The sequence below is a fragment of the Ruditapes philippinarum genome, unplaced genomic scaffold (assembly GCF_026571515.1).
Source record: "Ruditapes philippinarum isolate M1 unplaced genomic scaffold, ASM2657151v2 ctg17102_1_1_1_1, whole genome shotgun sequence".
In the NCBI taxonomy this organism is placed as follows: domain Eukaryota; kingdom Metazoa; phylum Mollusca; class Bivalvia; order Venerida; family Veneridae; genus Ruditapes; species Ruditapes philippinarum.
This window is the reverse complement of record NW_026859001.1, coordinates 1-14,538: the sequence shown is the minus strand read 5'-3', so window position 1 is coordinate 14,538 and position 14,538 is coordinate 1. Positions and strand designations below refer to the sequence as shown.

General features: G+C 31.4%; 1 protein-coding gene and 2 long non-coding RNA genes across 4 annotated transcripts; all 3 read right to left on the bottom strand.

Annotated features, from left to right (window-relative positions):
- Positions 1-525: 525 nt before the first annotated feature.
- Positions 526-2,119, bottom strand: LOC132754888 (uncharacterized). 2 transcript variants are annotated; one of them, XR_009629141.1, is made up of 3 exons: positions 1,935-2,119; positions 883-1,031; positions 526-642 (listed from the first exon to the last, which is right to left on the bottom strand). It is a non-coding gene; the product is annotated as an uncharacterized LOC132754888 (long non-coding RNA). The 2 variants fall into 2 exon arrangements; XR_009629142.1 differs by having other exon boundaries at positions 883-1,022; positions 1,935-2,118.
- A 4,147-nt stretch (positions 2,120-6,266) lies between these two features.
- On the bottom strand, positions 6,267-9,602 carry LOC132754887 (protein jagged-1a-like). The gene is made up of 6 exons (XM_060745631.1): positions 9,448-9,602; positions 8,412-8,555; positions 7,980-8,071; positions 7,381-7,506; positions 7,064-7,109; positions 6,267-6,636 (listed from the first exon to the last, which is right to left on the bottom strand). Exons 1-6 carry the CDS (start codon positions 9,487-9,489, stop codon positions 6,631-6,633), a joined length of 456 nt encoding a protein of 151 aa, XP_060601614.1. The 5' UTR covers positions 9,490-9,602; the 3' UTR covers positions 6,267-6,630.
- Positions 9,603-11,939: 2,337 nt separating this feature from the next.
- Positions 11,940-13,757, bottom strand: LOC132754886 (uncharacterized). Its single transcript, XR_009629140.1, has 3 exons — positions 13,709-13,757; positions 12,852-12,951; positions 11,940-12,404 (listed from the first exon to the last, which is right to left on the bottom strand). It is a non-coding gene; the product is annotated as an uncharacterized LOC132754886 (long non-coding RNA).
- Positions 13,758-14,538: the final 781 nt, after the last annotated feature.

Sequence of the window (14,538 nt, the reverse complement as noted above, 5' to 3'; positions counted from 1 at the left end):
TGAAAAAAGAACATTGCTGCTATCAACAATTTAGTTATATGTTTAAATGTTAAAAAAAAAGAAATGCACACATGTGGTTATAATATTATACTAACTATGTTAACTATGTTTACATGTTTCCTATAAATAGACGCTTTGTCTCTCCCTACATGTATGTTAGTATAGAAATGAAATGTAGAAATAAATCTGTCATTGATATATGATTACCTATATGTATATCCAGTACAATATTGTTAACACCTATATAATTACATATTGTTTTCAACATTGAATGTTATATTGCTGCATGTACATGGGCCATAAATGGCTTACTACTTAATAAAAGATATATATATATATATATATATATATATATATATATATATATATATATATATTTCCTCAAGAGAATGGTACATTAAAACTTATACTGATAATTATTGCGTCACATTAGGGTCGTGCCGCTGAAATGATTTAAGGTGCGCATGCTGATAAAGTGAAATGTAAACAATATCAATATCATATCATATATACGAAATTTCACGACGTACCTTTGAACTTAAAATGTGATTGGTCAAGGTTCCAAATGGTATTAGTAGAGCAAGAACTGCTATCACAATGCACCCCGTACCATAAACCAGTATGAATGGTGCCGTTGCTTAGCTGAAATGGGTTTATAAACAAAATATAAAAAAATGCCTGAAGAAACATTTTCTGCATTGTTTTATTCAGAATACATTGTATTTTCTATTGATATTCAAGCAATCAACTTCAGCCCGATATTTGACACAAAATGAAAAAAGTTATACTCGTATATTATGACAATAGCATTCAATATATCCACCGTTTCTCATGGAATATTCGCCAGCATGTATTGCTCACAATAAAAATGTTAGAAAATACCTTCATAAACAACCAACCAGGCGTTGCAAACCCCATGGAATGGAAAATGGCTGACAAAAACATCAACGCCATCACTTTGTTTGAAAACATAATCCTAGAAGCTCCTTCCATCTCTTGTCTCGGGTAGGTTTTACTTTATCCTGAATAAACTTATAATATTATGAGTAAACATCATTTTAGGGATATAGGATTATAATACCCGAAAATTAAGGAATATCACATTTTCATATTATGTTTTAATTTTTTTTTTCTTAGATTTAAAAGCATAAATCGCACCATATTGTTGCAAAGTCTGAATACGGCTAACAGATATCTAATATTGATTGTCGGATAGAGATTCTCATCAAATTGTGTTTGATATAGTAAATATACAGATCAAAACTTTAGAAATAGATACGCTAAAACAATATATATGTGACATTTGGGCCTGACCCATTTTATGGCTTTGAAAAATCTTGCAAATAAATGTTGCAAAATAATGCATTGTATACAATCTTTTTATTTGCAACAAAGTATTTCTGTAAATAAGTAATAGAAAGAGCATCCTCTGATTTGTACGAGGGGGCGTAGCCCCCGAATATTAATCAGATTGCCGAGTGTTTTGATGTTCTTTCTCTTTTGTATCATAGTCAAACATAAAAACACGTTCCCTGTTGTCACAATATGAAACCCCGGGAAAAAAGTAACCAATGAACTAGCATCTGAATATGATATTTCTGTCGCTTTCCCTTTCTCTTCCGTCACAATATGTAAACCCCAGCAAAAATGAGCCAATCAATGGGCATGCTCTGGAGTGCGGATAACTAATACCTGCTCTCCAGGTAACGCACTGTGCATGTATATGTATACGAATTAACTCTGACACGTTTTCAACAGAAAGGTCCCCAAACTATGATACAATATGTAGTTATATTTAAAAGGTGAATGTTGCAAAATGTTTTGCATGTATATCATTATGTAAAGCACTTTGGTGTTGTTAACGCTTGAGAAAAAAATCGAAAAAAAATCAGACTGATTTATCAGTTACAGTTGTTATAAACGTTGTCACTTACTTGTCTCAAATCTGCATACCTACACTTCTTATAAACTCCAAGAATCTAACATTAAATGTCATACAGTCCCAGATGTCCTTTTCCCAATATTTTATTGTCTAAGCGTTAAATCTTGTTGCTGCTGTTTTTGCTTTATTCATGTGTACATAAATGTTATGAATTTAATTAAAAGTTACTAAGCGTAACGAACGACTTGCAAACGTTGTAAACGTTGTACAACGTAAATAATGTATATGTGATTAATTATCTGTACCATTTAATTAAGGTCAAAAGGTTAATCTAAACACCATCTTATGTTGCTGAATTTCTGAAAGCAACATCAAGGAAAAAACACACAAGAACAACAACAACAAAAAAAAACAACATCAACAACAAAAAATATAATAAATGCAAACCAGATATTATATCATTTAATTGATGTATATTTCGTATTTTTATTTCCTTATCCTAATATTTCTGTTAAATAGCAGGAAAAAAGCCTTATAGTAATGAACTTTAGGTTAAGACGTTTACATTTGCCTTATGGGATTGACATAAAAACAGAGTGACTGTACCTATAGACGGAAAAATAGCATTTGGGTTTGCAAGACTGAGTGGTTTGATTACTTATTTGAAATCACAATCTATTTATAGTCGTGCGTTTGAATCCCACGTAAACTAAACATTGCAATTTACTGATTAAAATCATATCTCAAGACATTTTTCTTTTTACTTAAAGATATTATCGAGTATTTACATATAAAAATATATATTACCATTTATGACCATTCACTAATTAGACGTTAAATGAAGTTTATAATACTGCATGTTTGTAACGTCGCTTTTCATTGGATAATCGTGACGTTTATATAGTTTTATATACACGGCTACTGTCGATTCATGAAGAAATCTTACTTTTTTCTCTAAAAAATGATGCGTGATGTATTATAAATTCGTTATAAAGATTGTTGACAGGATATATGGCCGTATATAAACGGCTGTTTGCAATATAACCCTCGCCTAACGGCTCGGGTTATATTTACAAACAACCGTTTATATAGGGCCATATAACCTGTCAAGAATCTTTATTCCCTGCGCAGGGTATTGGTACGCGTTTAACTTTTGAGGCATGGAGGAGCACGTGACCTGTTTTCGGTACATGGAGGAGCACGTGATCTGTAAACCGTACATGATTGGTTAAATGACCTTTTCGAAAACCTAACTAAATACCGTTTGCCGGTACGTTACGGATTTATCTGTACATAGGGAATTAGTCCGAATTACAACTTATTAAGAACAAAAAAACTATAACGTGATATTTCTAATTTTCTATAATTATTTTTACCGTTTAAGGTGGAAAAACTTAAATGATGTGTTTGAAAATGATCAATATTTCTTTAATATCTATCTCAAATTTTACAAACAATGAATTGTTTATACTGAAAATTTACAAAATTAAAATATTCGTAGGGGAATCTGCCATAATAAATAGAGATAATTTCTGCGTAAACTTGTGTTTTTACTTAATTTATTTTTTGCTTGGAATTATTCATAAAATGGTAGGCCTATTTAATCATTTTCTTAAAAAAGAAATAATTGTTTTATGTTCGACCTTCTCCGGTCTTCAAGGGTCACCTGTTTCCAAAAACCTTCTATATTGATCGTTTATTCAATTGTCAACTATATTCCTGATACAAACGTTTATTTATTACCCCCCCCCCCCCCCCCCCCAAAAAAAAAAAAAAAAAAAAAAATGTTGAAAATAATTTAGTTATATGAAATATCTTTATATCATTAAAATGTTCACCGCAGGAAACCATTTTACTTGTAACTAATATGATACACGCGTACAGATGGAGATAACACTAAGAACGTTTCAATTACCTGGTGTATAGCCTATTAGTAAGGAATATTTTCTTTAGATATTCGTAACGAAGTTTACAGGAGTAAGTGTGCTATATATGCGTTGTATTGCTCTTGTTAATTGTGTATAATTGGAATCCATATCACAGTGTAGGCTCATGGCAATACAAACATAGTATAATACATCAGAATATCACACACTGGCAAGTCATTAACCTTAGAATGTATTGACAGAATGTACAGTTAATGCATATGTATTTTGTAAAGACAATCCGCAGAAAATCTACCCAGCAAAAGTGTATCACTTGAAGCTAATCAAGACGATTGCAATTTAACAGGATACAATAAATTACAATAACAATATATTTTTTTCAAATAAATCACACCTCAGTGGGAATATTTATATTGTGCGATTCATTATAAAGGTAAAAAATCAAAATACGACAGTCAATTGATTTGATTTCAGCTGACAACTGTACACTTAATGTTTTTATTTTCCTTCTATTTTCTGATTTCACTGTTACTCTGTTTCTGCTATTGTTATGTTTGGTCACCTGCATGATGTTCATTGTCTACTAAAGCACTACGTTTACACTTCCTACAATAAATGAAAGAAAAAATAATTGCAAATTATTTAAAATTTGTCTTCAACATAATTGATAACTCTCTTGACAAGACAAGATATGACATGACCGGCTAAAAAACAATTAATCGGCAAGAGAAATATAACATTCAGATGCACAGCACTTTTATGATACCAATCTATATTTTACAGTTTATAGGTTTTTAAAAACAATATAAACTTGAGTAAATTACCTTTTGATAACAATAAGAACAACGATGAGGCATCCCAGCATCAACACTGAGCCTACAACAGATCCAATGACAACATACACGCTTCCGGTGTCGGTAATTTCTGTAACAGAAGACGCATTTTGAACATATTAGTTACATATATTCTTCTTTCTTATAATTTACTTATCTATAGTTTCTTCATATTTACATGCTATAATAATGCTTTTTGTATTGATTTTGTAAAAAAGATAACAGTATATGTGTAGCTTAAGTAACAGTTTCTTTTTCTTTTTTGGATTTGTTAGATGTTATTCATCATATATATCCAGTAACGCAGGAATGTGCAATTATCGTAAAAGTAACGCCGAATCTGTGCAACGCTATTGCCAAAACGCACAACACAGTAAGTAAACGAAACAAAATATTTTATCTAAATCAAATTTAAAGAAATGAATTAGCGCATACGGCTGCTACTACATTATACTTAAACCAGCATTACATTTTTTTTCAGGAATTTTTTTACTTTCTTAGATCATTCGTGAGAAAGACAACCTTATTACCGTTTTGAAGGTGTCTTTTGTGTTTCGTCAATTAAATATGTACATTTATAACATTTAAAACCTTTTTTTTTTCATATTCTATATACCCAAGACATTTGTCAAACTACAAGTGTCGTATAACAGAAGAAGGAAGCTGGTAAAATTAGGATTTAGCTACTTTTAATGAGAGATAACCGCCGTTGCTTCAGTGCTTCATTCACGAATTCGGCGTTATCTCGTACAAATGCTTTCAATTACTTTTTATCTGCTAAATATAATGTAATATGACACGCGTAGGTTGGAAATGTCTCAGGTACACCGAATATAAAAAAAATCATAAAGTTATATGTTCGTTATTGTATTTAGAGATATCCACGAAACTTAAAATCGCCATCAATATGCTAGTCAGGTCGTCATTTTTACGAATAATCTTGAAAAATAAACATTATCATGGGAATATTTTTGATGAGGTTGTTAGCAACCGTATGCACTAACTCATTTCTTTCAATTTGATGTTCAATAAAGAATATTAGTCCATTTACTTATCGCGGTGCTCGTTTTAGCCACTAAATTGCACAATTCTGCGTTACTTTTACACATTCCTGTAAACCGGTCTATATATAAACAGCTTATAATAGTTATACAAGTAAAATGGTTTCCTGCGGTGAACATTTTAATGATATAAAGATATTTCATTTAACTATTTTCAACATTATTTGGGGGTGGGGGGGATAAATAAACGTTTGTATCAGGAATATAGTTGACAATTGAATAAACGATCAATATAGAAGAAGGTCTTTGGAAACTGGTGACCGTTGAAGACCGGAGAAGGTCGAATTTCTTTTTAAGAAAATGATTAAATAGGCCTACCATTTTATGAATTATTCCGAGCAAAAAATAAATAAAGTAAACACACAAGTTTACGCAGAAAATATCTCTATTTATTATGGCAGATGCCACTACGAATATTTTAATTTTGTAGATTTTCAGTATAAACAATTTATTGTTTGTAAAATTTGAGATAGATATTAAAGAAACATTGATAATTTTCAAACACATCATTCAAGTTTTTCCACCTTAAACGGTAAAATAATTATAGAAAATTAGAAATACTACTAAGGTATATACAAATGTAACACATAGGTCATAACCTGAACATGTATAAGATCCAGGGACGTTTTCGCAGTTGGTAGAACCATTACATGGATTCATTGCGCACTCGTCAATATCTCCTTCACAGTTATCTCCCGTCCATCCTTCTGCGCATGTGCAGTTGTAACTCCCTAGTGTATTCGTGCAATTTGATGAATGTTTACAAGGATTTGTCAAACACTCGTCCACATCAATATTACAGTTAACTCCCTTCCAAGCAGAAAGGCAGTGACAATCAAACGAACCCGGTGTATTAATACATGTCGCAGTTTTTGGACATGGGTGTGTTCTGCACTCATCTTTGTCAATAGTACAATTTCTACCAAACCATCCAGGAGCACAACGGCATTGATGACCACTTGTTGAAACTAAACCTAAATAAAGGATTACAAGAAACTAGTTCAATCATTATTGTTAATGTGAAATTTATAAAACTATACTAGTAAAAAAATGTACAATATAACATTCTTGTATTCTGTTCTCTTTACTGGTACATCGGTGCAGTATATACTAAAAATATCTAAATATTTATGACCCTATAATAGTGCTATTTTCGTCTTAGAGCCATAGTACTTATGACAAAGTGTGTGTGTGTTGGGAGGGAGTGGGGAATAAATAATAAATTAAGCAATGCTACTTTTAAATCATATTTGAATTCATGTTCTGACCTTATTGCATGTTTATGACTTTTTATTTAAATACATGTAGTTTTCATAATAATGTACTTGTTATTGTGTTTAGATAAGTTATACATAAATGATGGTTTAATGTAAACGTTTAACAGTTTTAGTAATAGCTTACCGGTATTACGAAAGGTGCAAAAAACTCGTTTGATCGGCACATTGTACTTAAAAAAGAACAATATCTAGTAATGAAGACATATTTAAACAACTAGAACTTCTTTATAAAGTTAAATAAACGTAATAATAAACATTGGACTTTAAAGCATTTACCTCATATATGATGCACTGAGAAAAATATTTATTTGATGATTTGATTTGATGAGGAATAAGAAGATATATTCAATCTTATTAAATGCCATATCCACATATATATTTGTTAGCATAAATTTGTTACACTTTGAGGGATGATCTATTGAACTTTAAGAATGACCATACTCATTAAGACACTGATCCTGACACCATTCCCCAAACCATCCTTTGTCGCATTCACGTACAGTGGTTAAATTGTCCTTTATATTGCAATGATCTTCCTCGCCAAACCAACCACTTAAACACACACATCTAAAATAAAAAAAATACATGAGTCACACATTCCATCATATATAAGAAAAAAAAGTATCTAACTATCTACCTTTTTGTATCTGTTTCCTTTTTATGAATATACCTTTACCATGCAATTTTGTTATTCTATTCATAACAAATATAAATTAGCCGCGTCACGACAAAACCAACATAATGGGTTTGCAACCAGCATGGATCCAGACCAGCCTGCGCATCCGCGCAGTCTGATCAGGATCCATGCTGTTCGCTATCAGTTTCTCTACTTGTTATAGGGTCTGTAAGCGAACAGCATGGATCCTGATCAGACTGCCTGGATGCGCAGGCTGGTCTGAATCCATGCTGGTCGCAAACCCATTATGTTGGTTTTGTCGTGACGCGGCTCACATGTGTTTGAGGTGAATAACAAAAACAGGAAAACGGATAAAATCTTCTATGACAACGGTAATAAATATATCACAAGGGTCAAGTCATACTTGTAGCTTCCGATATAATTTTGGCACCGTCCGCGGTGAAAACACGGGTCTCCAAAATTGCATTCATCTTCATCTTCACTACAATTGTATCCCTGAAACGAGAAGACATCGCCTGAAATCTTTATGTAAGGAAATAATAATTAACAAAATGTGTATATCGTTGAAAGGATGTGCTTGTTTTCTTTTCAGACACACACAAACAAAATATAATTAGTTCTCAATAAATTATTTACTTAAGAATCTACTATCCTTATTTTATTTCTCGATATTTTATATTTTACATTTGTTTAATGAAAAAAATATATGTATGCTTTTACAGCAACTAAATGAACTACAAGGAAGACAAATTAACAAGGAAATTTACATATCATAGCGACAGAATGCTCTGCAACATATTTAACTTAATCTCAATTATTCTCAACATTTAATCACTTTATATCCACGGTGGCACACGCAAAACTGTTCCCCATGGCTTCTGTTACGACATATACCATCGTTAAAGCAAGTAATATTTCCGCAACTAGTGATGTCAAAAGATGGTGTTGTAATTGGTGTGGTGACGTATGAAGTTGTTACCTAGACAAAATAAAAGAAGTCGTTGTCAAACATTTATTATACTCATCAAGTAAATGATATCTTAATACCAAACAATACATAAAAAGGTTTCTTTCATAACATTAAGATAATTGAGAACCAATAGACAATCGCGAAGTCCTTACGTAGTAAAAAGGTAAAATAGCGAATGGTTTATTCAGTAATATAGACATTAATTTAATTGTCAAATTTGTTGGTTACTACCGGTATCTTGTTAGGAAATACTTACCCTCTTGAGTATTTGAAATAATATGGATGGATTCAAAGCATTTATTCTTAAAATTGTCAAATTCAAATAAGTAGATCTAACGCTTTAAAAGAAAATATTAATTTCATTTTATCAGATCCAACACCGCGTTGTGAAAATAAAGTAAATAACTTGAACATTCATTTTCGAGTATTTTCGAGTTTTTTAATTTTAAAATGTTAAATATCTTTCTGAGTCTCGTATGCAAGTTAACTTAAAATAAATTGAAGCTCGAATCTTATACTATGTGCAGTTAAGACAACGCATGTTCTTTACTTATATTGTTCCATGACAAAAAAAAATGTGAATGAAAAACTGATGGGTGCTCAACAGATGCGATGAAATTGAAATATTCGTATCGTAACGTCGAATATATGGAACATCAATGTACTAATTAGAGTTAACGTTTATGAAAGAAAAATTGCATATCGATCGGAACGTTTTTTTTTTCAGGCGCATGGTATTTTGTAGTCGTACATAGGTGTTTAAAACGCGACCATGTGGTAAAACAACACCGTAATTGTGTTGTTTTTTGTGTGTGTTTTTTTTTGCAAATTTTGTTTCTGTGCACATTCTAGTAAATAATTTGACAAGAAGTTATTATTGCTTATAAGAACTGAACTTTACCTTCAATAGTAAATAAAATCCTGCCACATAAAATACTTTCATTGTGTCTTTGATCTATCTTCCGTCAAATGAATATTATTTTTCAAACAAATTTGCCCAAGTTGTGTTTCGAAACCTTTTATTCATTCGATCACCCTTCCAATGACATCATTAAAGTCAAATGTAATTTTATTTTGTGATACGTGTTTAATCATAATAATTGATATGAGAATATTTCTTTATTTACGTTATATTTACAGTATCTCAGTATGAAACAAAGATAAGACATCTATTTAGCTAATAAACATATTAATATATAGGTGTTTTTAAAAGGCCCTTTTACGTCAAAACGTAAATTACCGTTTCCTGTATAGATACAACCACATTGATCTTTTTATACAATAATGTACAATAGTTATGAAAAATGTGTAAGAATGATAGTTTCGTTTGCTTGGATACTGTTTTATCTTATTTCACAGGTATGGAAACCAAATATATTTGAAGTCTGTGTATAACTACCCAGTCCTAAATGTGTATTTTTGAGACATCTAAGTTAAAGACCTATTTCTTTGGGGTCCAAAGTCATTTAAAGACCTATTTCGGCCCCTAAGTCATTAAAAGACTTATTTCGGACCCTAAGTCATTTGAGTCCACCAAGTTAAAGATCTATTTCGACCCTTAAGAAAGTAACACACTTATAAATGGACCCTGCCTGTAATGACCCTTTGTCAAAGTGTATGTGATTAACTTTTGTGTCTAGCCAGATCATAGTCATATCAGTTATTGTTTTGGCTCTCAAACGATGTGTATTATTGCACTTTAAATCAACAATTGGTTGTACCGTTTTAGATTCCCGCCTCAACCACACCTAACCACAATTTAATGGGTAAGTCGCTCATGCAAAGTAACAAGCCATCCCGCATTGCTCAATTGGTTAGAGCGCGAAACTTGTAATCTTGACATTGTGGGTTCGTTTTCCGGGCTGGCCAACTAAAATTACTAATCAGTCTTTCGGATGAGACTTTAAATCGGGGTCCCGTGTATGGGTGCTTAAACACTTGGCACACTAAAGAACCAGGAGAAGTTTCTGGAATTGGGACATCTTTCTGTATCTGTAATTGCACTATCCTTCAATAATACTTTCCTGGAGGACTCGCCCCAGTGGCGAGTATAAATAAACGCAATTACACACACAAATGCAAAGTAACCAAGATTATAAAACATCTAATTGTATATTCAAATTTGTATATCTATCCATGTTTAAATTGAAAAAAAAAATGAATTTTAAATGTCGCCGGTGATGATTTCGTGATGAAGCGCGTGTAACGATGTAGTGATCGTAAAGAACTAAATATATAGATTTATACTATACGATATGTAGATTTACATATGTATTTTGCTTACTTAAAACTGAAGAAGTAAATTTCCAATTTTGTTATGACATTAAACATTGGAACATTAAGATTTTTAATATTGTTACTTTGATCTCGTATAATTTTAAGAAAACAAATTATTTGATTTTATTAACTTGTCAATTGCCTGCTGATTTCACTGTAAATGCACACAATATATTAAATATATTAATCTTCGATAGATTGTCGGTACTTTTTGTGTGATATACGCAGCAAGATGTGCGTTTTAGCGCTATAGAGTAAACTACGGGTTTATCATATATAAATATTTGTCCTACGTGTTGTAAGATTGAGACCACGTTGGTCTATTTATTTTAATATTAATATTTTAGCTGAGATGTTTGTTTATGTTGTTCGTTTTTTTGTTTTGATATAATTATGTTGCACTTAGTTTGGTAAAGTCTATATTCTTTGGAAACAACATGGCTTAAGAGATATTATTTAAAATTCATTCGGATTAAAATCAATAAATGTCATTTCAATACCATAAAATACAATACAATACAAATCGAGACAAAATAGTGCCTCTAAGTTGTTTCATATCTGTGGGGACACTTTTGCAAGCATTTGGCCATTTTCATTTAAATGCACTACAAATGTAAACAAATAATAGATCTAAATCAGGGCCACAGACCTCTTATATATTAGGTAATCACTTAACCAACTGTGTTATTTCGGATGTGGCATGTATATTAAGCAAGTGGGACTTTTCAAAACATTAGTTTCGTAAACTACACGGACAGAACCAAAGTGTGACCGAATATTTAAATGAGTGCTATTATGTATTCAATAAAATCAGACGATACATAGTATGATCAGGGAACTTGAAGACACACTTCATATTCATCTGTTCATAAGTTCTGACACCATGGCCACCTAGTACATGTACAATGTTTAACACTTTGAAAGAACTTTTTCTAATTCATGACAGACTATATCTCGCAATAAAAGCAGGTTTAAAGAATCTTATTTTGAAATGTATGCATTGTAATGAAAAGTATAAAAATCGGGAAACAAAGTGACCCCTTGGAAGCATTTATCACAACAAAATTACAGGAGAATTGCAGACTCGGTTTTATTGAGTCTGTACATGAGGGATAATGAATACGTGCAAAAACCCTCACGCCCCCTAGCACCGGCTTATGCGGTACACAATTCTCAACACTTAATAGTGTTCGTTTATGAATATCTTGTGTCATTAAAAATGTTTAAAGAGCAGAATTTTGATGAACTCATAAATCCATTTTCTTTTAAAATATACAAAAGTTCAAAATGTGATGCAGTGGTCGGTCACTAATTTTCAGATTTTGATATTGTCACCATTGTCATATCTTATCTAATTACTCTGTTATTATGTTTGTTTTAAAATGCTACTCTGATTATAACGCTTCTTCTTCAGAATTTTTTTCTTCAGTACTGTTTATAATAATACTTTATTTGAGTTATTGATGTTCTTCATTTAGATATTGTTTACAGTTGTCCCTGCTTCACTGTTAATGATGCTCTTGTTCCCTGTCTTCCTGATGATGTTGACTAGCGACTGAGGTTGTACACTTCCGGGATTTCCTACAATATATATTTAAGTACATATACATCAATTTAAACTTTGTTATATATGTATATTTATATGTATTCTAACTACCTATTCAGCAAATAAACTTGATATACATTTAGCTTTTCAGCAAACTCCGACATGTCAATCAAGACAAAACAAGTGATGTCTGCAAATCTCTTTTTTTGATGAGACAAAACTGCCCTGCATTCAAATGGTTGATATAAAATATTAAAATTGCTTAAAAACATGTAATCGAAATGGCCTGATAAATAAGCTTGCAATCTGTCTGATTGTATGGTATCAGCAGACAGTTACGCTGAACAAACTTATGATAAGCAAAACAAAGTGAGATTTTTAAATATTATTGATATAATTTTATAATACATGCATTTATACTGAATGCATATTTCACGGATCGCTCAGATATAACATTACATTTACCAATTTGAGAAAATTACCTTATAATAACTAGAAGACCAACCACGAGACATACGAGTAAACACACTGAGCCTACAACCGCTCCTATGATAACATACACGTTACCAGTGTCAGAACTGCCTGTAAAAATAGAAAAAAAGACGAAAATAGGAAAACTAGTCAAAGTTCCTTAACAATTTAACCAGTATTGATTAACCTATTACATGTAGTCAGTTTCTAATCACAATCTTGATCTCTTACTATGATAATGATATTATGTAAATATGATGGCTGATTTGTGTCATGTTGTATTTTCCCTTCCCCGAGCTGCCAGTCAAAAAATACGGCAAAGTGACCAATTTATCGTACATTTGTTTCGCAAGGCGAAAAGGCGAAAACATTATATTACCACTAAGTCGCCACTTTTCGTCCGGCGCCTTCGGAGCGAAAATAGGACATGGAACAAATCAGCCACCTTATGTAATAGAAAGAACATCGAAATACCAAGCTATGTCATATATTATTTCTCTATTGTATCTTAGTCAACAATAAAACACTTTTCAAGTCGTCACAATATCAAAACCCAAGAAAAATGTAAGCAATGTACGAGCATCTGACATCCATGTAGCCAGTCAACAGTCAAAGCGGAAACTGGATACCTGCATTCCAGTGAACGCATTGTAGATTTATGGGTAATTATACGATTTAACTCTGACATATTTTCAATAGAAATGTCCCCAAACTATGATACAATTTAATAAATTATCATTATTTGTGATGATTTTTGTTTGTTGAAATTACAATAGAAGAAATGTCATATTTAACATCCCTGATAACAAAATTACATAGAGAATATTTGTTTGTTTTGCGTGAATCTGCTTTATTCATCGTGCCTTACCAGTACATGTATAAGATCCAGGAACGTTTTTGCAGTTGGAAGAACCATTTTTTTTTAGACATATATATTTATTCTTTATTATAGTCTGATCTATACATACATATACAATTAAAACAATATACATACAGTAAATTGTACAGCCATTCTTTTAAGAATTATAACATACTTTTCTGGTTTATAAGAGGGGCAACTCCACAGTCCACATTACAGAGATCTATAATATATACTGTAGATTTATCTCCCTTATTTACATAATTATACCCATTTACATGTTAATATAAACACATCATAATATCTCTAAGACATTTATAAGTAAAACAGCATATTCCAAGCATTGAATGTTATACTTAATATAATTAAAATGTACTAATATTTATACCTACAACATAACTGTATGAGTAATTACAATAGGGTTGTTAATATTAAAATGGAAGAATAAAATCTCATTACTTTACTAAACCCTAAATGGGTGTCTCCTTGTAAATGTACAAAATCATTTAAACATACTTATTTTATCTTTATACAATCTAAAAGTTTGGTAACAACCACTGACCTCAACTTAAAATCTGCCATAAGGTATTCGTTATTGAAATACTGAGTTTAGTAAATGTGGCACTATTGCGCATAATAAAAAATGTCTTACAAAATCATATATCATTCATGGTCAGACCATGGATGAACTGGTCAGTGGTGATTATCAAAACAGGAAGATAAAATTTTTCTAGTTGGATTATAAAAAAATATTTATAACTTTTTTACAATAAAAGTTCTTTTGCTATTAAAATGTTCATTTTAGGCAGGAGGTGAGACACACACATCATCAACTTCAA